The following is a 24,732-nucleotide window of genomic DNA, read 5'->3' as shown; positions in this document are numbered from 1 at the left end:
CTTTTGCCTTGACCTGGCTGTTGCTTGCCTGCTGAGTCAATCTGATGTTTGTTTAATGTGTGTCTGAAGCTTTCAGTAGAAAGTCAAACATCTTTGAAACCACACTCTTCATGAGTCTTAAACTGTATGCGTGCGTATGTTAGCCTGTCTCTCTGTCTTTGTTGGAAATTAGGCTTTAGTGAAAAGAAAGAAAGAAATGGATCCATTCTTCTATATTTTCACCTGCTGTTTTGCTTCTTGTGGTCAAGTCAGTGTGTTGTCAAAAATGTTTTAAAAAACGTATTGTGAAAAATGTGAAAAATTTTGGACTTCATGATGAAGTGCTAAATGAAGACATCTGATCATAAAAATCAGTATCTTAATTTGCACATGTTGTCCAGGTGTGACTTAAAGACCATAAAATACTGGTACGGTGCGACCACACTGATCTCTGTTAGAAAAGCAGTCAGGTGTCAGTTGCTCACCTCAAAATGTCGATGAAAGCCTGGTTTGAGAAAGTCTCTGATAATCTTGCAGGGAAACACGACTGAATGTGACATTGTGACGACACTGGGGACAGCTCCATCTGTGCAAGTGAACATATGGCACTGCCTTCTCCATCCCAACCAAATCTGTGATGTCACCCCCATGTACAGGTACAGACTGCAGATGTTGTTCTGTCAGGGTGTGTTTGAGAGCCCCACCATAATAGGAAACTCACTATGGCAATAGCCTGTTAGTTTAAGCACTGAAATATTAATCACTGTTCTTTTGGCCATCAAGGGAGCAGCTCTTTGCTGTACGGCACATCTGTGTGACATCACAGCTTCCTGTCGCTCATATATTGGTTTTATTGCAGGGTTGTTATATCTCACGGACAGAAATTTAATTCTAAGCCATAACAATAAATATGTAAATTCTTAAAATAAGTGGCGTTTCTTTCTTTTTTCCTTTCTCTCTCTCACTCTGTGTGTGTGTGTGTTTATGAGACTACAAATGTGCATTTACGCTAAATCCATCATTCAACCATAATTTCTGACCTGAGGGTAAGCAATAAACCATGGGGGAAAACACCCCTCTGTAAAGAATAATCTTAGCTATTCAAACAGAAGGCCTGCTAAGCACAAAATGAATCTAGCCTTCAAACAAAGTTCCAAAATGGGTCATGAAATTTCAGTCAAAAGTCACTGAAGTGCCTTCTGTTTAAAAATAGCCTATAATCCCTTAAAAAAAAAAAAAAGTATACATACAGGATGAAAAAAAAAGATTTTTTATTTTTCATTTTATATATATATATTAATTTATTTGTAATGGGACTTTGCATATTCATGAACATACAAAAAAAAAGAATAATAGAATAATTTGTTGTAAATATGCCAGATTTAGCTCAAAAGCAAAGTGATAGCCTACAGTTTGTCTTCTTTTTCATCCAAACATCTGGATATTTCACACATAAACTGCTCTAAGTGTAGTGTGTGGTCTATTGTAATGTGCAGGACTGTGCAGTGTTGGTCCTGACACCGCAGGCGGCGCTGTGTCTCTTCGGCTCTCTATCCAGCGGAAGCAGAAGAAGAGAGGAGGCGGAGAGAGAGAGCCACGTTAGTTTGCGTTGTGGTGTGTGTAGTAGTAGTAGTTAGTCAGTCTTCCTTCCTTCCTCCGCAGACAAGCAGCAGGTTGTCAGCATATTAATCGGTAAAAATGAACGGCATGGACGAGGAAACAATGGCCCCGCAGACCTTCCTCTACGGTGAGACGACAGTGTGTTGTTTATGTGACTTGAGGCGGTAGAAAGCCCGTGTGCTCATGTTGCACCGCTGATAGCACAGACAGCTCATACCAGGACGGGAGAAACGGTGTCATTTAGCTGCTCCCGGTCTTTTAAAATGGCGGGCAACGCTGCTGATGACATATGAAATTATTTATAGTGTCACACCTGGTGATATTAATAGCTGTAATAGTGTTTTCGGGGGTTTAGTGGGAGCTGGTGAGCAGCGCTGCTCCAGAGCGGACTGAACTGAACTGGCCACACACGTGTTTCACTCGTTACCAATATGGCGCCGCCCGCTATTTCTCCATAGTGTTGATATTTAAGCGTTTTCTCTCCACTAAACCATAAATATGCTTAGTGCTTTCAATGGCATTTCATTTTTTCTTAACTCGTGAACTCAGTCTAAGATTTAATTTAATGGGTTTGAGCTTGTCGGTAAAGAAACTATGTCAACGTGGGTGGAAACATGTGACCTAGTTCTGTGAATAAAGTTTCCTCTTAGCTCTGACTCTCACTCAGTTTTAATGATGGGAACCAGTCAAGAGCATCAGTGTGACTGCGTTAGCTAACTGTACAGGATATGTATCAGCAGGAGTTAATTGGGTTTCCACTGATCATGTGTCCATCACTCAGTTTAACTTAAACTAAAACTGATGATGCAGACAAAAGGCAGACAGCTAAAAGGTATTCACATATGATGTGATATGTTGAAACAAGTCCCCAGCAGTTGAGCATTAGTGTATCACTCTGAACTGGCTCAGATGGGAATGGGATGTAAAAGATTTAGATGTTTTTATATGTATTTTGTGTACTTTAATGTTACTATGAAAGTAGCTATGTAGTTATATGTTGTGTTCACTGGCCATTGAAACAGTAAAAATATTTGTGTGTGTTGTTGAATGTTTCATTACTTATAGGTAATATTTAGTAAAATGCTGTTAAATATATTTCTTCTAACTTGAGGGGGGATTCCCTGTGCCAAGGCCATGTGGAAATTTTCACATCACTAGTCTCGATGGCTCCCTCGTGTGTTCACTGGAAATATTGCACCTACACTTTCCCCACAATGGAGTCACTTTCTCCCTTTTTTTGTTTCTTCTACGACTCAAGTCTAATCCCTCATGGATTAAAATATCCGTGTTCATATGTTTCAAGTCTGACATCTGCTGTTGCAACACTTTGTCTAAGTTGTTTGATTATGATTTAAAATCTTTCTAACAGGGTGTGTGCTGCAAGCTGGAAAGGAGGTGGTGTTCAATCCTGAGGACGATGACTTTGAGCATCAGCTAGATCTAAGGATGGTAAGGACACCGTCATCCAAGGGTGTTTAAGGGGATTTATGAGAAATGCTTTAACAAATATACACCTATTTGTAGAGCCACAAGCATTACATAGGCGTTAACAAAAGATGTACCCGGTACTATCCCCAGTGGAAAAGCAAAAAAAAACAAGCAGAGTCGAGCCACGTAGTGCTATTGGAAAAGGGCCATAAGTGTCCACACTCTGAGTTGCACTCACTCCTACACAAAAAAGGGCCTCGTTTTCTGTGAATAATTAATACACATGCATGTTACCTTGGTTACCAGATAATGAGACACAAATGGCCATACACAATATTCAGAGTGTTGTTCCCTTGCCCTCTCTCTAGGCCTGTGTGGACCCCGCCACGAAAGACGAACTTCACATGGTGGAGGTGGAAGGACAGGACACAGAGGGTCAGAAAATCAAGGCCGCTCTGGTTTCACTGAGGCCCTCTACGCTGCCAAGTGTAAGTAGACTGCTTGCAGTATGCAGACACACTAAAAGCACCACAGCATGTTGAGAAAATTCAGACTCTTTGTTCATTATCACTCAACTGTGGAGGTGATTCACTCATTTGAATTCTTGGTGCAGGTTTGTCTTGGCGGTTTCACAATCACACCCCCAGCAGTTTTCCGTCTGAAGGCTGGTGCCGGTCCCATCCATATCAGCGGACAACACCTCGTCAGTGAGTACTTGTTAGAAGAACATTGTGTTGCGAAATAATGCGTTTCAGTGAACATCCAGATCTTGTCGGACCGCTACACATCTGCTCTTTAGCTGAACTAACATTTTGTCATTTCTCTTTAAGTGATGGAGGCTGATCAGTCTTTTGATGAGGATGATGATGATGAGGAAGAAGAGGAGGAGGAGGACATCAAAACATCAAAGAAGAGGCCCGCATCCTCTCCCGCCGCCAAGTCTCAGGTTTGTTTTTTAGCCCGTCAACAGTCTTGGTTTCAACATTTGTCAAAAGTGACACGACTTCAACCCACGTTTTTACCTCCTTCCAGAAAAAAATCAAAATGGAAATGGAGGATGACGAGGACGATGAGGATGACGAGGACGATGATGATGAAGACGACGAGTGAGTGTTGGGCTCATGTTTCTCGTTTACATACACCAGGAGTCCAAAAGTTCAAAACTAAGAGAACATTGTCACACTAAACCACTGATGTTTATAGAATGACATTAAGGAAATATATTAACTATTAACAGTTTGAAGTTTGGTATTTTACATCTGTGTTTTTGAGGTCGCTGCTGTTCACCTAGAGGACAGTAGTCATAATGGGCATCAGAACAAGTTGAAGGATAGATGCAGTTTTACAGAGCCTGAAATAATACTCAAGTGACCATATGAACACAGACATGGGGTTAGCTCACTACAGTGGTTATACTCCCATTGATGTCATGAGAGGATGCCATGCTGCAGCGTTCTCAGATGATCCAAGTGGATTGTACATACAGTATTTTCGCTCTTTGCTGTAACTTGTGCTGATAAGCCATTTGATTTCTCATTTGGCCTGTTTGGATAAATACATTTTATACAAATTGAGGACTTTGGATTTTGACCTTTAAAATAATGAACAGGAGGAATGACAGCAGGTTTAGTTTTCATATGGGCTTGTGATGATTTTAAGATGAACTTGAATATTGTGAAATGAAGAAATGTGTAATTGAACTGGTTTAAAGGGTTTTACTTATCTGCTGAGGCTGTAGTTTGACAAATGTCTTCACTGCACCCTGCACTGAAATAAAAATTTAGTTTTGCAGCCTTTTGTTACTCTGTTTTTATCTTCATTTACATGTACTGTATGCATCAACAGAAAATGTTTAATCATTTGGGATAACATTGGTTTGATGCATTTCTTTCTTTCTTTTTTTCTTCTATCAGGGATGATGATGATGAGGAGGAGGACGAGGAGAGCGAGGAGGAAGAGACACCTGTTAAGGTATGAAGAGGTTTTACAGTTTCATTCATTAGAACCACCTGAGTGATCAGTTTTCTCACTAACAGCTGCATGTTGTTCACAGGCCAAGCCAGCAACATCCAAACAGGCCACCCCTGCTCAGAATGGCAAGAGCGCTAAAGGCAACACTCCAGCCAAGAAGCAGGTAACTATTAGTCTGTTTTTTTATCCTCTCTACCAAATGTTAGTAAAGGTTAGTATATCAACATGTTTAATCATCGTTTATGTCCTCTTGTTGTCTTCTGTTGTAAGTAATATTTCCAGCTATTCTCTCTTTGCTCACAACTAATCTCTGTGTTCTTTAACAGGAACAGACCCCTAAAGGAAAGGGTGCGAAGTCGCCTAAAACCCCAACAACCCCTAAAGCATCTCTAACAGTCCCCGAGCTTAAGGAGAAGATGATGGAGGCAGTGAAGAAGGTTTGTGTCCTCGGAGGTCATATAAAAAAAGTTTCTCTGTGTTTTGTAAAAGTGAAATGTGACAAAGTGAAGTTAAATCTGCTCATTCATTATAATTGTCTCCTTTTCACAGGGAGTGTCATTACCTAAAGCTCAGCCCAAGTTTGAGAACCTCCTGAAGCACGGTTACAGAGTCGCAGATACAAAGGTATAGTCTTGACTTTAAGTCGTGCTCTGGTATTTATCAGACACCATTGGTTGACATAGATTATCTTGGAAAATGAATCAGGACACTTTATTTGATTTGACTGAAAGTTAAAAAGCAACAAACGTGTAACTTTAACATGTTTGGCACAGCTAAGCTGTTACATATTTTGAAGTTTGAAACTGACTACTTTGACTACTGAAAGCATTTGAAACTTAATTCATGGCTAGCTTGACCACCAGTGCATACTGTTTTTTCCCAAAAAAATTCATTCAATAATGCATGTCCTCCCAACTCAAGAATTTGTCCGATAGACAAACTTATGATTCTTGGCATTGGTATTTTTTAAAACTCCTTTCTTTTCGGCCTAATTGTTTTCCCATTAGATTGTCATTGCCGTAGATTCTTTAGTATTTTAAGCTCATTTATTTGTCATTCATCAGTCTTACCACCAGGAGGCGCCAAAGTCTGAAGTCTTGATCATACACAGTGGAATAAAAATGAGTGCAAATTTGTTATTTTATTCTGCAACATATTTGGCTCATCAAGTTAACCTTTTGATTTCATGTTTTTTTTTTCCCTTAGGTTATTGCAGAGATGTGGAAGTGGAGACAGACGGTGACTGATGCTAAATAAGTCCAGATAACAGTAGTTTTTTTTTTAAAAGAAGAATCTCTTTTTATGACTTGTTTGTATCCATTGCTCCTCCCAAACCCCCTGAAGCCAAACTCAGTGCCTCATAGTTATCATTAATACAAAGTGTAATTGGGCTCCACCTGCCCTCCTATATGAAGAGACTGGATAGGTCGTAATGTGGATGGTGACAGTGTGATGTGCTGTTGAATTGTCCTTCCACCTCCATCAAGCTCTTCGTTGGGACTGAGAAATAACATCATAAACCCGGAGAGAACCATCTTACAAATTTGCATCTTTGTAAATGTGTAAATAAAAATCTCACACACAAGACTAGTATCAAAGCAGCTCAAGAAACTTGATTTAAAATCAATTCATGAACACATCAGTTAAAATGGTCACATCATTTTTTTCAATTTTGGAAAGTCAGATTTGTCGGCTGATGGGCAATCAGTCGGGTACCATCGTGAACACGGCAGAAAACTTTGCACTTTGAAGTATTTTGAATGTTTGAGCTATAGTGAGATTCATATTGTCTTATGGCAGGAAATATTTTTTAATTCTGTTTGAAACAGTCAGAATTCAAAATGTTCTTTCATGTATTTTACCGTCCGCAAATATGAAGCCTCGAGCCTCATTGACCTTTGAGAGCAGATTGAAACGAGTGCAGCACCTGACACATCTCATCTCTGTTGGCCTATGTGGAGATTGGTCTGTTAACCTGCTTAATGTTGCCATGACTACTGATAGCCAATAGGACTAAGGTTAAGTATTTGGCTCAGAGTGCCTGAATGCATGAAGAAATTTTGTAAATGAGTTGGTGAAACTTTCCAAAACCAGTTGTGGAGAATTCGGACGGATGTTTTACTCTCGTTGGGAGGAATACCCACCGGTCAATGTTTAATGAAGCCACATATTCTATGCACATTTGACCAGTTAAGATAGAAAATGTAAATGTTGGTGCATGGGGCATGTTAAAGCAGGAGATCATTCCATGTTAGCAAAAACAAGTGTGAGTTTGTATTTAATATACTGTGGGTTTGGATGGACTGTCCCCTGTTAAATGAATAAAAACAAATGCTTTGCATCCAGTGTCATTGTTGTGCTTCTCTGCAATAAGAGTTATTGCTAGTTGTATTCATTTTGAAGAGAAATGTTAATCAACCAATTTCCTAAATTAGATTTTCCTACAAGCACCAATCTAATTGGAAGAGAAGATAATGTGTGTCTGTATCTGAATCCAAAATGAGAACAATGTTTGTGCCATCTCTTTGGCTAATGTTTCCCAAATAGCTTTTTTTCTTCTCCAGATGCATGTGGGCATCACAATGTGCAGTATTATTACCAAGGAGATGATTGGTAAAAAAGGAACATGTTACATTCTTATATGCCCAGTAATTAAAATCCAGCTGTCCATTTTGAACCTTGTGAACCATGATGTTGTTGAACTCTAGTGACTGAATCTGCTTGTTCAAAATGTTGAGCTCAACTTTAACTGTGAGGTGTGAATATATTTTGTTTTTATTGCTCTTAGTAGTTGAACAGGTATTGCTAGATGTGTCATTGTTCAAGTCTTTGGTTGCATAAAGAAAGACGAGCTGTGGTGGCAGAGTAGGTCAGTAGGAATCCTGTTGACATTTCCTAAAAAGCATCTTGCTGTGATGTTGGATCATCAGTGTTTTGACCTGCTGTTAGCCAGTAGTAGTAATAGTATATCCCAGAAATAATGAAAACAAAACTAGTTCCTTCTTCATTTATAAAAATACAATAATTAAAAGTGCAATGCCTATGTTTGTTGCATCATGCAACGTTTGGACAAATATTTGACAGCTGTGCAGTCATGTGTCATCAGAGGCATCCTGTGCTTTGTTTTGCAGGGTTTCAGAGAGAATGGTGAGATGTGCACTCATGTTTTTTTAAGCAGGACCGTTGTGCAGGCTTTTTGTCAGTGTCAGCCTATTTGGACCATATCTCACTGAAATATGAGTCAGCACTGTGAGTCATGCTGTCTGAGAGACATGGCACAAACCCATTTGTTTTCCATAATACATTTGACAAAGACAGACATCATAAATGATGTGCTTTAAACAGCTTTGCAAAGATATAACCTCAAGACCTTCACCTAACACAAAACTACCACTATAGATGGACATATAAGGTCAGGGGGCAGGCATCACAAGCAAGGCGAATACATTCACACAAGAACATTTTATTCAAATATTGTATAAGTGTCGCATACAGGTGAAAAACATTTGAAATCAACCTACTTTATAAGTCCAGAAAAGCAGATATTGTAGGCAACAATTCTGTCCCCTCACAATAAAGCTACATCTGCCCAGTAATTGACTACAGTTATGCATCATTTACTGTCAGGGTCTCAGAAAGGTGTGTGTGTGTGTGTGTGTGTGTGTGTGTGTGTGTGTGTGTGTGTGTGTGTGTGTGCAGCAATGGCCTAGATTTAGCGTGACAAACAGCCCTTCATATGTAATTAGTTCAGTGGTGTTGTGGTCAGTTGCAGTAACTGTTTTCCAATAAAGAGAAGTTTCAGTTTTAATGGGTAATCCATCTGCAAGAATGAGGGGGAACGAATAATTGACATGATGATCTATGATGCATACTGAATATAGTGACTCACACACTCTTGGTTAATCACATTCATTGGAAATGTAATTAACACACACAACAAAGTATGCACCTATACCAATTATTGCATTATTTACATTTAGGAGGTCTTACTTTCCAAAATATATGTCTCCCAGAGTGTAGAGACACTTTTATATTTATTTTAGTTTATAGGACAGAGGCAGACTGGGGTCAGATGCCTCGGCCACTTAGGAGTGAAATCATTATCACTACTACTTTTATGATCTAGCCTGTGGGGAGGGAAGAATAATGATTAGAGAATGGCAGGCGGCGGCAGAATGAGAACAGAGGAGAGGCAGAACTGGAGCAAGACACCTCTGGGTCTAATAAATCACCAGAATCCTAACTTGAAGACACCTAATGACAAAGTGAGGGGAGATGAGATGCTAAAAAGACAGGAGGAATGAGCTGCGTTCAAAAACTCCACTGTGGTGAAATATTACCTGAAAGTTTTCCCCACATCACTTTGAATGCTTTTAAAAGCAATCTGAAACACATGATTTATAAAGTGCATTATATTCCTACATGCATGCAATTTATACTTCCTGTCCAACTAAAGGAAGTTACCTGTACACACCACAAGGGGGCAATAAAACCAAAGCAACTTTAATTTTGTTAGCCATTACACTGTAGCGCTGTGCACCCTTCCACCCAAAGGAAGATGGCTTCCAGCCAGATAGAAGCGTGTCTCTGGTAATTTCAGATCCCTCTCCAGTGGGGAAACCGTTTGCAGCCACAGTGTGTCATGTCTGCTCATGAACATTTCTTACTTTGAGGGAAATATGTTGATAATTACTTAATGTATCCAAATGTCTGCTTTTTGATAGTTTACTCTATATTACAGCTATTTTTCACAGTTTCAACTTTTTTTTATTCCTTTAATATTAAATTTCAATTTGAATATTAAAATCAATGTCAATTTTTAAATTGTTTCATTTTTTTTTATTGCCCCTTTTATTTTGTTGAGCACTTGAGCTGTGGTTCCAAGTATAACTTCACATTTAACCCTCTTGTATTAAAGGACTTCCCAGAAACCAGAAATAGACGTAAATTTTTTACTTTTATTTTATGTACAACACAAACTTAAAATCACAATTTAAAATGTTTTTAAAAAGTGAAAATTTGATGAGTGTAGCAAAAGCTAATGCAACTAAAAAAAACAACAACAAATCATACGCCAAGCCCATTCACACAAACAGAAATCATCACAGAACAAGTTGACAACAAAGTTGACAGCGCACAACATTTCTCATGCTGCAGGTTTGTCAGCATGAACTTTGGCAAAATGAGTTAATAGAGAAATCAATAAGTTTCACTCGGCACTTGATTAAAACAAAATGGACAAAACTGTAACTGAATAAAATTTGTCTTGTTCACATAAATACAAATATATGGAGATTACAGTAAAAAAAAAAGGCCAACTAGATGCCAGAAGATGAACTATTATGCATTTAGTCCACACTGTAATGAATGAATGATTTTAATTCAGTGCATTCAAACCATTTTCCACACTGTATATTCTAGGGATGAAGAAATGTAGCACTGAAGCACAGTGCGTGGTTGCATTCAGAAAAATATTTACTTCTACATACTAATTTGTATGCGGGTGTTTCAACTTAAGTTTAACTTAGTGCTTTACAGGTGCCAACTAAGTGGATAGTATTTTACATAGTATACAAATCAGTGTAAGCACTGACTGCAATAACGCAAGTGAGCGCTTTCATAGAAGTAAACAAACATTATTTGAAACTTGAATGCATTTGTTAAAATAATATTACAGTAACATCATAGGGCAGCCCTGGAGAAAATTAGGCATAAAAACAGGTGCTGAATGCCTCCTGGGATACATCTTCAACGTTTCGACCTCTGAGTTGGAATAGCAAAAAAGTCAAAGTTTTCCTTCAGCCTATAACACCGACCCATGTCCTGCTCACACGTATTCCTTGCTGCTGCTAGGGGGTCTGCTGTACATGGGATGCTTTGGTGCAGATTTGCCTCTTGGGCATGAAGCTGCCAACATGCAACCTCCCACTACAGTCAGGAAAGCTCCAGCCCATGCGATGAAGATAGCAGACCCAAACTCATACCTAGAGAGGGGGATTCACAGTCAGTAAAAAGGGCAAACAAAACACACTATACATTCATCAACTTCAAATGATTGGATACATAACGGGCAGCAGGGAGAGCTTAGAGCCAGTAATCTACTAAAGAAGTGCTCAGTGTTGGCTGACAATGCAAACCAAACCCACACACACTAGAACTTCTGCAAACTTACTTGGTGTTGACGGGGGTGAAAGGGTTGTAGAAGGCCTGGATGATGTCGTGAGCGTACCAGGAGCAGGCAACAACGGCACACAAAGCTGTAGGATAATAAAGAACATCAAAAATGTCAAAACTGATACAAACCTAACAGAAGTGAAAAATTCAAAAAAAGACACATTAATATAAAAAGTCATCTTACCCCCAATCAAGATGATGATGCCCCCAGTCATGGCGATGCGAGACTTTTTTGTTTTATCATCAGATCCGCAGTTGGTGCACTTCATTCCCATGGTGGCTGCACCCAGGCCTACCACACTTACAATGATGCTCACAATCATGAGGGCGCGGGTTGCCTGGAGGGCACCTGGATGAGGGGAGATGACAGGGTTAATCCATCGGTTATAGTTGGTGGACTATCGCAAGGGTGTGACAAGGAAAACTGGTTTTGTCAGAATCGAAACAAAAACTGTCACTAGCATGAATTTCAACAGTAACTTCTGATGTTGGCACAAGTTAAAAACATGACCCCAGTTGATTTTTATGTGCTTAAAAGTCACCATTGTGAAAAAGCAGTGTAAACAAACACTGCTTACGTAAAACAGAGTGGCTTCTGTCTCTTGTGTCTCATTGCAACTCCCTATAACAATGCACCACAGAAACTGGCTCTAACCGGAAGGTGAAAAAAAAACTGTGGAGGAAGGGTTGGGGGAGTGGGTGTGTGAATTTGTATGCGTGCAAGTCAGAAACAGGTCTAACCAGGTTTCAGGTTTCATTAGAAGAAAGACACTCCCAATTTCAGGTACTCGCAGTCTGCTTCTCAGCAGGTGGACATTTCATAGGATGAAACTACAATCCAAAAAAAAGCCAAAAGCCCTTCTCTACAATGTGAAGTTTAGTTGTCAAACTAGTTATGTTCCCAAAATGTTCCCAAAACTTTAGGTGCGTGTTACTTCATTTATTTCTGAATAATGAGCTATTATTTGTGCACTTGGTCCATATCTAACCACAACTTTAATCACACAATGTTTATCAAAGTTGGTTTGTGTTCATGTTTGAAGAGGCGATAAGACACATTGTGCGGTAGATATTCTATCAAATGTTTTGATAAGCCAAACATGAAAAAATAAAATAAAATAAATGAGCTCATGACATTTGGAAAATGGTGAGTTCATGAACCAACTCACTTCAGCAGGTAACTCTCAGCTGTAATTAGCAAATATGTTGAATCAAGAACACATACGGTGGAACTTGCATACAGGACTACAGAGGCACTTTGTGCCCGAGGGCAGGCGACTAAGCAGTTAAACCTAAAAAATACAGTGAAGATTCAAACCGTCGTGCTACCATTGACCCACTTAGCCACTGTTTTATGATAGCAGATAGGGCAATAAGGGTTATAAACACTGTCAACACCTCTGTCTTTAAAAAAGATCGTATGTTCCAGCTTCTTCATTTAACTTCTGATTTTCCTTTATGTTGCCACCAATGAATAAGCAGTGTTTTTCCACTAATTTTCGTTAACTACTGCCGCTGACGCACCCACACTACCACATACCATAGCAGGAAGTAAGGCCAAATGTAAAAGTTTAACCAGTTCATTATGTGCTGTCTACAGATATTTAGAAATAAGAAGTAAACTTAACACTTCATGTTACATAATTTCTGACATTTTGTGTTGAAAAATCAACATTTTCATGGCTCCGACTGTGACAAAGGATGGTCCTCTGTTGATTTGATGGCCTACAGGCCAAAAGACAAAGCAACTGTTTGTGGGGCTGGTAGTTAACCATGTTGACTAAACAGTGACCCATACAGGTGTTTCACCTCCAACTACCTGTGCTATTCATGCTGGAGGAGGGGTAGCTACCCTGAACAATGGCTGCAGGGTAATCATTGCCTAAGTGTAAAAAGTAATGCACACATTCTCACTTATCAGGTGGAAAGAATTTTACAATTTTAACAAAATGTTCAGGACACTGATACTACAAGCGGTTTTGCTGGACAGTGGAGGTGAGGCCCGATACTGTGGCTTTAACCAAATAACTACATTCTGAGTGAATAAAAAGCTGGGTTAATAAGTGACAAAACCGGTTAGTCCAAGCCACAGGAATCTTGTAAGAGCTCAGAAGTCATGGTGAAGAATGGCCTGAAGAAAAAAACGTTACTTGCCTATGAACAGGTACAGTCAGTTTGTCACATTATGTCCTGTTACATATTAACCACAGGGTGTTTTTAACATAGGGTGGTCACTAAAGTTAGTTATATAAACATTAAATCCAGTTTAATCACAGAGGCAGCTTCAGTGTATAGAAGAACAAAAAACAACCCACCCACCCTCCCCCCAGCGAATAGGCCTGCCCATCATATGAACAAAAAATATTAAAATAAAAAAACTAATCTTACAATGTGCCCTAAGTTGATCAAAATCTTTTAAACATTTTAAACTCAGCATCTGTGTCTACTTACTGTTGAGCTGCAGGATTGAGTCGTAGACTTTGCACTGGATTTGGCCTGTGCTCTGGAACGCACAGGACATCCACAGTCCTTCGTACATGGCCACCGCTGTGATGATGTTATCTCCGACATAAGCAGACATCTTCCACTGGGGCAAAATGGTGCCAATAATCAGTCCAATTACTCCCAGAAGCGCCAGGGCGAAGCCCAAAATCTGCAACCCGGAGTTTGCCATTTTCTTCACTTGTTGTGCCTCTTCTCGCTCTCTTCAACGACTTGACTTGGAATAAACACTGTCGACGTCCACTTGCTCGTCAGGTAGGCGGTACAAATCCCAAATTTACGCCTTTTAACAAACTTCTTTTTGCTCCTGAGAACGGAACTTCTTCAGATATGATCTGTTTTCTTACTCCTTTGGTTTAATTGAAACAACTTGCAGATAAATCGTGCCTCTTGGATTTCTTAAGTTCTGTCAGTGGCTTCTTACGCACCTGTTCCTCAGCCGCACCTTGAATGAAGAGTAGAGAAGCGGCGACGCGCTTTTTTAGGCGGTTTCTGCTGCAGGTGGGCGGGGGCGCGCACGCAGTTTCGACTCATCAGTCGTAGCGGCAGAAGCACCTGAAGTTTCGTGATGTAAGTATTTCCGGAAACAGACCTTACGCCGCAGGGCACCATAGATAGACAGGTGGACTATGTAGTACACAGGTAGACAACAGTGAACCAAAACCATAACAAAGTCTGACTCAATCGTTGAAAGTCTGAAACGCCGAAACACACAACCCTGAGATATTTTTAGAATTTACATAATAGCCTATCTAGTTTGGTTCATTTCGATTTCGTTTGTCTTCTGTTTATAATGAATCTGAATGTTGCTACAGAAATATGATATGAACTCCATACATTTTTAAATGTATGATAATGTTATTTCATATATTTCCCTCCCAAAAAAAGGAAAAGGAAAGAACAAGGAAACTTTTGATTGGCCGATGCTTAGTAAGCAAGAAAATAGAGGAATTATAACCCACAAAGATTTTTTTTGTTTGTTCCTACATCCATTTGTTGTAGCTATAGCCTATATGTAAACCACAGCAGCAGTGGCTGGAAGACATGAGACACTTAATGTTACCTGAAAGAAAATAAATGTTCATTCAGGGAAATGGGCTATTATGTATTTTATCATTTCTCCTTTAGATTCCTGTGGATCCTTACAACAATCCTTACTTTTTTCATCTTTCCAGTTTAATATTTTGTATGTTTTACTCTCAGTTTTTAATCTGTTAACCTATTCATTCATTTTAAATATTGAAATCTATTTTTTTTAAGCGTAGTGGCAATGAAAAGTAAATGAAATCTCCACTAAAATTGTAATTAGCTCAATTTTTGTAAAAAAAAAAAAAAAAAAAAAAAAGTACCCTTTAATGTGGTAAGAACTTAATTCAAGATAATTATGAAGCGTATATTTTATTATTAACACACAAATATTTGCCCATTTCCATATTGAAAATGTAATTCAAACTCTCAGGCTGGCGTCTGAGCAACTGAATAATATGGAGGTGTTGGGAAGAGCTACTTTCACTTACAATGACTTTTTATACATTTATAAAATCATCTTCTAATAACATTTTGAGTTTACTATTCATTCACAATAAAAACCTGCTGACGTGAACAGTCGAAAGGCACAGAGCTGGTTTTGTGATCATGAGTTTACCAAATGCACATCACAGTGCATGGTCACACTAACATACAGTGTGGGGGAAAGGGAAATAATCATTGTTGTGTCCCTGAAATTTACAAAGAGCACCTTTACACTCCACAGTGTTACTGAGATAATCTTTTATGGAGTGTTGAAATGAAGGTTGAACTGTTTGGAAAACTATGCAGCACTCAGCACACTAACATGAAAGCATACACCCAAAGGTGAAACAGAGTGAAGGGAGCATCCAATTTGCCTTGCTGCCTTTGGGCCAACTCATCATCATCCAGGGCAGTTTATCAAAGTGTCTATATAGGATTAATGTGAGGGAGACTGTCCACCTACTGAAGCTCAGTAGAAGCTGGGTAATGCAGCAGGATAGTGACCCTAAACAACAGTACATCTACTTCAGACAGGCCTCAAAAGATTGTACAACAGAACAGTTCAACAGTTACTTTTTTTTTTTTTTTTTTACACCAGCACAGTCAATGTGTTAATATCTGTATTCAATCGAGACACAGAAGAAAAACTGGTTGTGATTTATTAGTTTGGGGATTCTGTGTTTGTCTATATTTTACTTGGATGAAAATCAGTCAATGCAGAAAACCAGGTCATTCCCAAGGGTTCACATTCTTTTTCTGGCCAATTTATGCTGGAACCACACCCACTAATAAAACATTTCACTATCAAAAAAATAAATAAATACGCATCTTCTTGACACAAAAAAAAAAGGTGGAGATCCAAGATTTAATCCTAGAAGGGCGGGGGTTTTTTTCAGGAGAAGGGTGCCCAGAGGGAGTGTTGTAATCACATGACATGACACATGTTTGCTCTGAACAAGTCACTATGACAACACGAGAGTAAACCAGGAAAACCTGGGGCTTTACTGTCAGATTCCAGTCAGACATAGATAAAGACTTGTATCTCTACACCATGTCAAGTTTGCTTTGATTTCTGCTTGAGCGTTGGCTTTTCAAATAAAATCTTGCATTAAATCTCAGATATTCTTTGTTAATTGGTGTTTCTGAGAAGAACAGTTTGACTGCAGTTATTTCACCAGTCAGACAGGTTTTATTTGGCACATGCTGCTGTCTATAAGTTCTGGGAAAAAATAACAAAAGCCGAAGAAAGTCCTTCATGCCCAAGCAAGTTTAACAAAATGTCAATTTCTCAAACATTTTCAAACTGTCGCTTGATTGGGTGATCAAGTACGTATGTTTACAGGTACGAGCAGGTTTTGAAGTCAGAGCGATAATTGCGCAACACTGAACATTTTCAACCTGATACCGACAGATACTCTCTGAGTCATCATATATCATACACCGGAAGTAAGCAGTAAATATTTTTAACTCGTCACATGTCATGTGTTGACCAGTAAAATGACTCATTGAAAAACAAAAACAGATGCCACTGAATGGAACAGTTGAAGTGTTCATCCAGCTTCATTGGGTGTGCCTTTGTCTAAGTCCTGTTCAGCTATTTATTTACACAGCAATTAAAGGTTAAAACAAAGCCAGTTAAAGATTTTGTTAAGACTTACATATATTAGCGGTTTGGACTGTAACTCTTGGACAGTAAATGGAGGAGTTGTTGTGGCCTTTGTTGCTGAAGAAAACTTTGTTTTCAGGTAAAGTGTCATGTGTGTGTGCATGTGATGTAACTTTGTAAAACTGATTCACATTATTAATAACTTTTTCCCACAGGAAATGAAAGTTAGTTCCACTAAACTACCTGAAAATCTTTCCCTTTGATATTTTAAGTCATGAATTTCTAGAAGTTAACTGATTTTTTACTCTGATCATTTGACACCGGTGTGTTGATGTTACCGTAATGACTCACTTTAATCCTTTTACCCTGAGTGTGCATGTTGTACCACCTTTCTCATGGAACGGGATATAGGGCGAAAGGTTGCACAAGGTCACATGAGACAAACACAACTCTGAAGTGCAATGCTGTCACCTAGTGGTTATTGTGAACATGGAGCCAAGCCATAAACAGCCATTTTAGCTCCTCCTCTGTGTAACTGAGGCTCTACTCCTTCGGCTCAGATGGTTTTTAGCTGAGGTGTTTGTGAACTTATGTTAACAGAACACAGTGACCGTATGTTTGAAACTAGTCAAAATAAAGATTTGACCAAACATTGTGACAGTGTTCTGGGTGACATAGCAAATATTAGTTATTGATTATATTAGTTGTGTCACATAAAAATAAAAAAAGACACTTTGCAATTAAATGCCATATGATCATCCCCAGTCTTGTTCGTACAGGAGCAACAACTACATCATGAGCTGTAAAATTTCTATTTTAAATTGCAGCTTTGAATTCTTTTCTTTTTTTCAAGACAAGCAGGAATACATAACACAGGAGCTTTAGGGCCATATATACTGATAAATAAATACAATAAAAGTGGAGGTTATTCCTTCATATTCTTCTGTTCTATTGTGAAACATTTTTGCCAGAGTTATCAAATGTGATAAATTGTCAATATAACAAATTTCTTCATCTTTTTTAATCAACAATCATTCTCATCATCATTTTGTCAGATGTCTTGCATTGCAATAGTTATTTATCTTTTCCGTATTAGAAATGACTGATACTGAGACGTCAATTTCCTCACCTACTTGCACTCCTGATGCCTCTCCTAATCACTTCATGGTTATTTTCCATCCATCTGATGTTGGTGTCAATCAATGAAAGACCAGTTGAATTGCGTGTGGTGAAAGAACATTGGCAGTGGGAGCTTGGAAAACTGCAATTAAAAGAAAAACATGCACATAAAACCTCCAAGGTTGTGATTTTCCCACGTTTGTTCAAATTTAGCATGTAGATGCCTATAATGGAAACATGCGCACACTGAGGGTAATTGGTTCCTCCAGCTATCGTGAGAACTATATTTGGCTTAATGCTTTAATCCTTATTTGCTGCATTAAGAAATATAAAGCTCCATTCAGTCTGAGCGCAGACTGCTCTACTCTGTGTGGGTTTACTGAGAATAATCTTATATAAATGCACGAGTCATGCTTCCATGAGATTTGAGATGCCCCAGTACAGCACAAGGAGGATCAGAGGGAGAGAGGAGGAGAGAGGGCTGTCTGACCCTGACTTGGGTCGTGTCTCATATGGGGAACTCGTTGTGAACGTCAGTGACAGCCCAGAGCTCACAATAATCTGCCAGATCAGATGCTGCTCAATTTAGCTTGTTCAAGACTATGACTTGTAGCTTAATTATCCCCGTCTGTGGGACATGAGCCATCATCCATTTACCATGGTTATCACTGAGAGATTGTAATGTCTAATTGACTGCGGGGTTGTGAACAAGAAGTAATTGCAGCTATTCATGCATCTGATACATTTTGGTGCTTTGAAAAGAGAGTTAACTCTTCAGTAGCTCAGACAGACGTCAATTTGTTAATCTGACACCATAAATATCTTGGCTTGATGTTTTTGAAGTTACTTTTTTTATGCGGCATGTATGTTTCGTTAATGTAAAATATGTAATCACAACCTCCACATTTTTCTTACTGTTGTAAAAGGATTAATGTCACATTCGACAAAAACATGGGATTGCAATTGTAAAAGGTCACAGACCAAATTTAAGTCCAGTTTTTGAAGTTTAATGACAAACTCCATGGGATTATGGTTACCACAATTAGTTCTGAGCAGGAAAACCATGCACTGAATATGATGGTACAGAAATCCATGTGGTTACAGGCTGTATAGTGAACTCTTAGCTCTCTACCCTGCAAGTTTGTCTTTAAAGAGGAAAGTTTGGTGTCAGAAGTAGGCTATATGGATGTCTTCCTGCATGGCACTTGAAAATCAGTTGAAATTCCTCTGAAACAAATGATGAATAAAGCAGATAAAACAAAACTTCATTAAACCCTTGAAATGCTTTATCATCTCCATCACTGACGCCAATTCTACTTAGTCAATTAGTTGATCAACTTAGGCCATGTGGACCATTTTATTTTCCCCACACATGACATGGAGCCATAACAGATGAGTTCCTTCCATGCAGTGTTGCACTTATCCACCTGAAAACCTCTTAATTTAGAAGTTACTGTAAAAAGATTTCTTGATTTTATTTTAAGAGGGACGAAGTCGGTTACCACATGAGGTGATAAATTAAACACAATTGATGCGAGATCAGATTCAGTGCTCCTTATTGATTTCCCAACTCCTCAATGGGAGATAAACACCAGGCTTCATAAAGATTTTCCATCATTTGATGTATTTATGATGGTGGCCGGGAGAGCTGTTTAACTCGTTGGTCTAACACCTTCGATAAGACCATCATCAAACCTTTAAGTGTCACTTATACCATTTATGGAGGTGTTGTCATTCTGTTTCTCCACTCAGTTTTTAGTGTTTTCTTTTTATTTCTCATCAGAACTAATGCACTCTACATAGTTTAAATGTATTGCAAATTTTCATAATAAAAATATTGAGCATTCATTTTTCATAAGGCTGTAATACACTTTAAATATGGAAAAACAATGACAAAACACAGTCATTTAGAGGACAATTAGCTAAAAATTGATACAGCTCTGTAGCCTGCCCTTAATCCTTGTTGTGAAGGATCTTCTGTAATTAATTTGATTTTGGTTGGTAATGTGTTCCTGAGCTGACAGCCCCTTATGGAGAAAGCTCATTTTCCAAATTTAGATCTATGATGTGGTATGTTACAGTTGCCATTCACCATGCTGCTAGTTACTGTCTTGTCTTTGAATATATCTGGGAAAAAGGCTCTGGGGCTAGACTGTTGATATGTTTGAAGGCTAATTTGAGAAAACAAACATGAGTGAAGCTCTCAAAGCTAAATATATTATGTCTTTATAGGCTGTGATGGTGATGACACTAGACAGGCTTTTTTTTTTTTTTTTTTAACTTTCAGAGACCACTTGTATGTGAAGTGTCTGACTGTACATGCTGATGCTTGAGCCCTTATACTCCCATACAATGTCAAAACTTATAGGAAAAATGAAAAATATGAAAACCTGCTGCTTGAATGGTTTAGTGCCCAAATAAAATCTGTTTTTGGACAGTTCCATATGCCTTAATCAAATTTGAGTTGTGAATAATTAGACCCACACTCCTCATTTCCTGTGTCCCTCTACATTGTCATCTGTCCAAACAAAGGTAAAATGACCCCCAAAAAGTCCACTGGTGACCATGGATTAGCCATCTTTTTGGATAAAAGCAGGATTAGGTGGTCACCCAGAGTTTCCCAAAGGTGAGCCGAGTACAGGCTGGAATGCATGAGTATCACACATAACAGCAAAGCCACCTTAAAAGATAGCATTTTAAGTCATTCTGTTCCAGCAGCTAAGAGGGATGCGGTGAGGGCCCCCAGAACTGCAGCCAGATCCCAACATGTCGAAATTGGCTTGGAGAAAGGTAATAGTCTCAGAGCCCCTTTCATGAAATGACAAACCGGAGGCTGCTGGGCTGCAGTTTTTTCATCACAACAGGCATGGCAAGCTGAAATAGCTTGTGAGCGCACTTCAATAGAGGAAATATCCTCTGTTTTGTCAATTAACTCTCAAGAAAGGATGAAATTGCGCCAACTGAACCCTGGAAGGGCATATCCCACGCCTTAAACACTCTGCCCTGCTGGATTGGCATTTTGAATAATCTTAATAACACTCTGTGATAGCCCAGTCTTTTTCAAATTAAACATCTCATGGGCCAGGCCTATAGATTGAGCTGGTTTGCGTGGGGGTGAAATATCTGCACAGGTTCCTGAGAGAGGAAGTCTCTCCTCAACTGGGGCGGCCAACTGAGAAGAGAAGGTTGCTTCACTCTGCATGGAAACCAGTGCATTGGGAGAGCAATTAAAATCAGGGTCACATGTTATGTCCTCACTGTAACTCTGCAGCATGAGTGACATGTCTCACCAGACTGTCTTTCTTACTTCTGGGGTGAGGCAAGAAGACGCGTTCTCCCTTGAATGACAGCTGCATTAGCATCACAACTGCCAACCGCTCTAACGTGACAATTGAATAAGTGCATCTGTGAATTGGGGCTCTTCTTTGTCACTCACACTGCTCAGAGAATCAGGCTCAAGTTACCCATGTTATTTTCATATCTTTGGCATTTACATATACATAAAATGTAGGCTATGGTTTTAGGCTTTTTTTTGGACAGGTGGCAGAGAAGGAGAGTCCTCCATTGGTTGTCATATGTTGTGATAGGAGCAGATTTTCTGGCACTCTCTCTAGGGAACCATAGTGTTACACTTTGCTGTCCACATGAAATATGGCACAAAGACTTGTCTAATGAAAACGAGCAATAGAGAGAGAGAGAGAGAGAGAGAGAGACTTGTTAATAGTACCTTCGATCCAGGGGGATGCGCTGGTGGCGGAGTAGTTAGAGCACATACCATATGGATGTATGGAGCCCTTAGCAGGACTGGCTGGATTCCAAGTTGGACAGACATGTCTATTCCCCACTCTCTCTCCTCATGTCCTGTGTCTCTCCACTGCAACTGTCGTTTAGATTTGCATAAGAACCAGTGTCATAGAAAGAGAACTAAACTATAGTTTTTCAATTGGCTGACCAATCCACTGAAACCAGACACTACACACTTCCTACTGCGGACCTGTGAAGACCAAGAGAAGAATCTGTAAAAGTGGACACAATGAACCTGTTGTTGACTATGTTTTCCAGAGAACTCTTATTTTGGTAAGTCTGCAAATCATACCCTATAGGCCGACAATTTGTGAACAATAGTTTATTTAGGCTAATGGCAAAATTGGACTGTTAAAAAAAAAATGCTGATACTGGTGAGAAATGTTGTGTTAGTAATAAGATAAAATGTGTTTTCTTCATCATTTAGCACAGGACATATCTCTAGTCCCTGACTATAGCAGATGCTAGGAGACTGAGGGGTTACAGCTGCATGTTTCCTCCTGTCATGGCAGCCCACATCATCTCAGTCCTCTTCTCTAAACATGTTTGTGTCAACACGAATCAAGGCCTTTATAGCCATATTTTACTTATTAACAATACCTCAAAAGACATTCACATCTCTACATGGGAAGCATGGGAAAGCCCTGCATATATGTGTCATCCTTCCCCTCCATTTTTTCAGGCTGACAGCTCAGGGATTTATCCCCCTATTTCACAAGAAAAAAAATCCCTGGGTGCTTTTATTATTGAGCTGATAAATTCTTTATCAGCCACAAGCTTAATTGAACTTCTTCTAGGCTAAAATCTAGGCTGTCTTCAATATGTTTCTTAACACAAATATAAGTGATATCATATCCCAACTGAAACAATGGGCCAGACTGATGAATTTATATTCAGTAGCCCAGTCTATCATTAAATGGCCACCTGGAACCAATTTGCCAGTGATGAAAGCAAATCTGAGAAATAGCCTACGACCGGACTAAGTATAAAAAAAAGGGGGGGGGGGGGGGGGGGGGCGCCAGAGATAGGCTATAGGCTAAATAACACAATACAGCCAGAAACATAATGAGAGACACCATCAACCTGCTATACAGCCTGAAAACAGCTCAGACTTTCATTTGTCCTACATATAATAATATAGTATTTAATTTTTAGCAATAGGCTCATTTTACAACTTCAGTTAAGTTAGTTTGAAGTTGGATATTCGACAGACATTCGCAAGCCACTCCAACATTTCATGTGCACCTGTATTGCACACAGAGAAGTCAGCTACAGCACTGACAGCATGCAGCCAGTGTAGGGCATAGAGGTGTAGTGACATGATCATCTCACACTGATTTTGAGTCAATTGATCACATGACCTGGAAGCTATTGAGCTAAATGCTAATATAAAAACAAGAGGTGTATCTCATGCAGCCAGAGGAGTAGGCCTACTATGATCCCACACTGATTTTTACTCAATTGATCACATGACCTGGAAGAAATGGAAAATATGAACACATTTAAAATGTATAGCCTATGTCACTACACTGGCTCCCTGAGATAGCCTCCACCTCTTGTTTTTACGTTTTGAATCTCTAAATATTTGTTTAAATTAATTTTGTATTATGTAGCCTAAATATTAGCATTTTAGCTCAATAGCTTTCAGGCCATGTGATCAATTGACTCAAAATCAGTGTGGGATCATAGTAGCCTACTCCACTGGCTGCATGGCTACATAGACTGTAAAAAAAAAGGGCTACACCTCGTTTTTACATTTTACATCTGTTCATAATTGTATTAATTTTTATATCTAAATATTAGCATTTTAGCTCAATAGCTTCTCAATAGCTTTAAACACAGTATCTGCTTTAAATATCCCACATTTTTATTTTTAAAACAGGAAGTCGGTACGCTGTAGCCGACCGTGTGTTTACTGTAAAACCAGGTGCACATGAAATGTTGGAGTGGCTTGCGAATGTCTGTCGAATATCCAACTTCACTGAAGTCATTTTACACATTAATATAGAAAATGATTTTTACACACCTGCAAACATAGTAGGCCCATTAAGCGCAGGCCACTTCCGGATGCTCTTGCTACGACCCCGTCAGGGTGGTAGCTACTGGCCGAAACACAGTGAAGCTGAAGCGGCTGTCCCCGTATGACGCATCCTGATGGCGGGCTAACTAAACTCACGGTGGTCACGTTACTTGTTGTAGGTAAACAAATGAAGATAGTCTACTTGAAGCTACATCACCAGCCTGTGACTGAGGAGGACGATGAAAGCAACCGGGAGTCGGAGTAACGTTAGGCCTAAAATACCTTTCACAGGGATTTTTTTTTTCTTTTTCCAGCTAATACTTGCTTGTTTTATGCTAGCAAATGGGGCGGAAAAAAGAAGAAGAAGCTTTTTTTTTTTTTTTCTAGCGACCTGAGGAACCGGTTTAGTTCAAATTAAGTTTGTGGATGTATTACCGTGCAGAGAGATGGAGAGACAAAGCAACACTGTAAGGTAAGACTACCGGTTTACTCTGCTAGCCTACTGTGTGCTGCTGCTTAATTGTGCTAGGTTGTGTGACCACCAGTGTTTATTAGTAACGTTAGACCATTGTGACCTGCAAACCTACAGTTGAACATAATTGAGGTTTGACTGCATTGGTTGTTTTGTTTGGATGGTAAACACATTTATTTATTTAATTCTTGCTCTGATTGAATCCTTAATTGAGTATGTGGGTGTAGAGGAGCCACTCTGCATTCAGTGCAGTCATCTAATATTACTGTGTCTTTTGGAGTGAACATAGACATGGTCATGGAGGTGTTTTTTTTGGTGGGAAACGTATAAAGTCAAGTGCTGCAGATGCCCTGCAGTGCTATGTTTACACAGGTGTCTGTAATCTGTGGTTGATGACAATCATGGGTAATATCCAGCTCTGAGATGAAATTGACATTTAGAAAAGCTTAAGAGTGTGTGGGTGTTAAAGCAGACTTTTCTTTTGTTCTCATTTTGAAATATCAGTGTGATATGTTGAGTCCAGAG

General features: G+C 39.2%; 2 protein-coding genes across 2 annotated transcripts; one reads left to right on the top strand and one right to left on the bottom strand.

Annotated features, from left to right (window-relative positions):
• Window positions 1–1,520: 1,520 nt before the first annotated feature.
• Window positions 1,521–7,089, top strand: npm1a (nucleophosmin 1a). Its single transcript, XM_083987333.1, has 11 exons — window positions 1,521–1,726; window positions 2,969–3,048; window positions 3,396–3,515; window positions 3,641–3,734; window positions 3,858–3,973; window positions 4,060–4,133; window positions 4,941–4,998; window positions 5,081–5,161; window positions 5,325–5,435; window positions 5,548–5,622; window positions 6,205–7,089. Exons 1-11 carry the CDS (start codon window positions 1,678–1,680, stop codon window positions 6,253–6,255), a joined length of 909 nt encoding a protein of 302 aa, XP_083843459.1. The 5' UTR covers window positions 1,521–1,677; the 3' UTR covers window positions 6,256–7,089.
• A 2,946-nt stretch (window positions 7,090–10,035) lies between these two features.
• Window positions 10,036–14,103, bottom strand: LOC310996639 (claudin-7-B-like). Its single transcript, XM_083986071.1, has 4 exons — window positions 13,624–14,103; window positions 11,357–11,521; window positions 11,171–11,255; window positions 10,036–10,982 (listed from the first exon to the last, which is right to left on the bottom strand). Exons 1-4 carry the CDS (start codon window positions 13,844–13,846, stop codon window positions 10,826–10,828), a joined length of 630 nt encoding a protein of 209 aa, XP_083842197.1. The 5' UTR covers window positions 13,847–14,103; the 3' UTR covers window positions 10,036–10,825.
• Window positions 14,104–24,732: the final 10,629 nt, after the last annotated feature.

This window comes from Trachurus trachurus (assembly GCF_905171665.1).
Source record: "Trachurus trachurus genome assembly, chromosome: 14".
Taxonomy (NCBI): Eukaryota; Metazoa; Chordata; class Actinopteri; order Carangiformes; family Carangidae; genus Trachurus; species Trachurus trachurus.
Note: the sequence above shows the minus strand (reverse complement) of the source record. Positions and strands in the feature narration are given on the sequence as shown.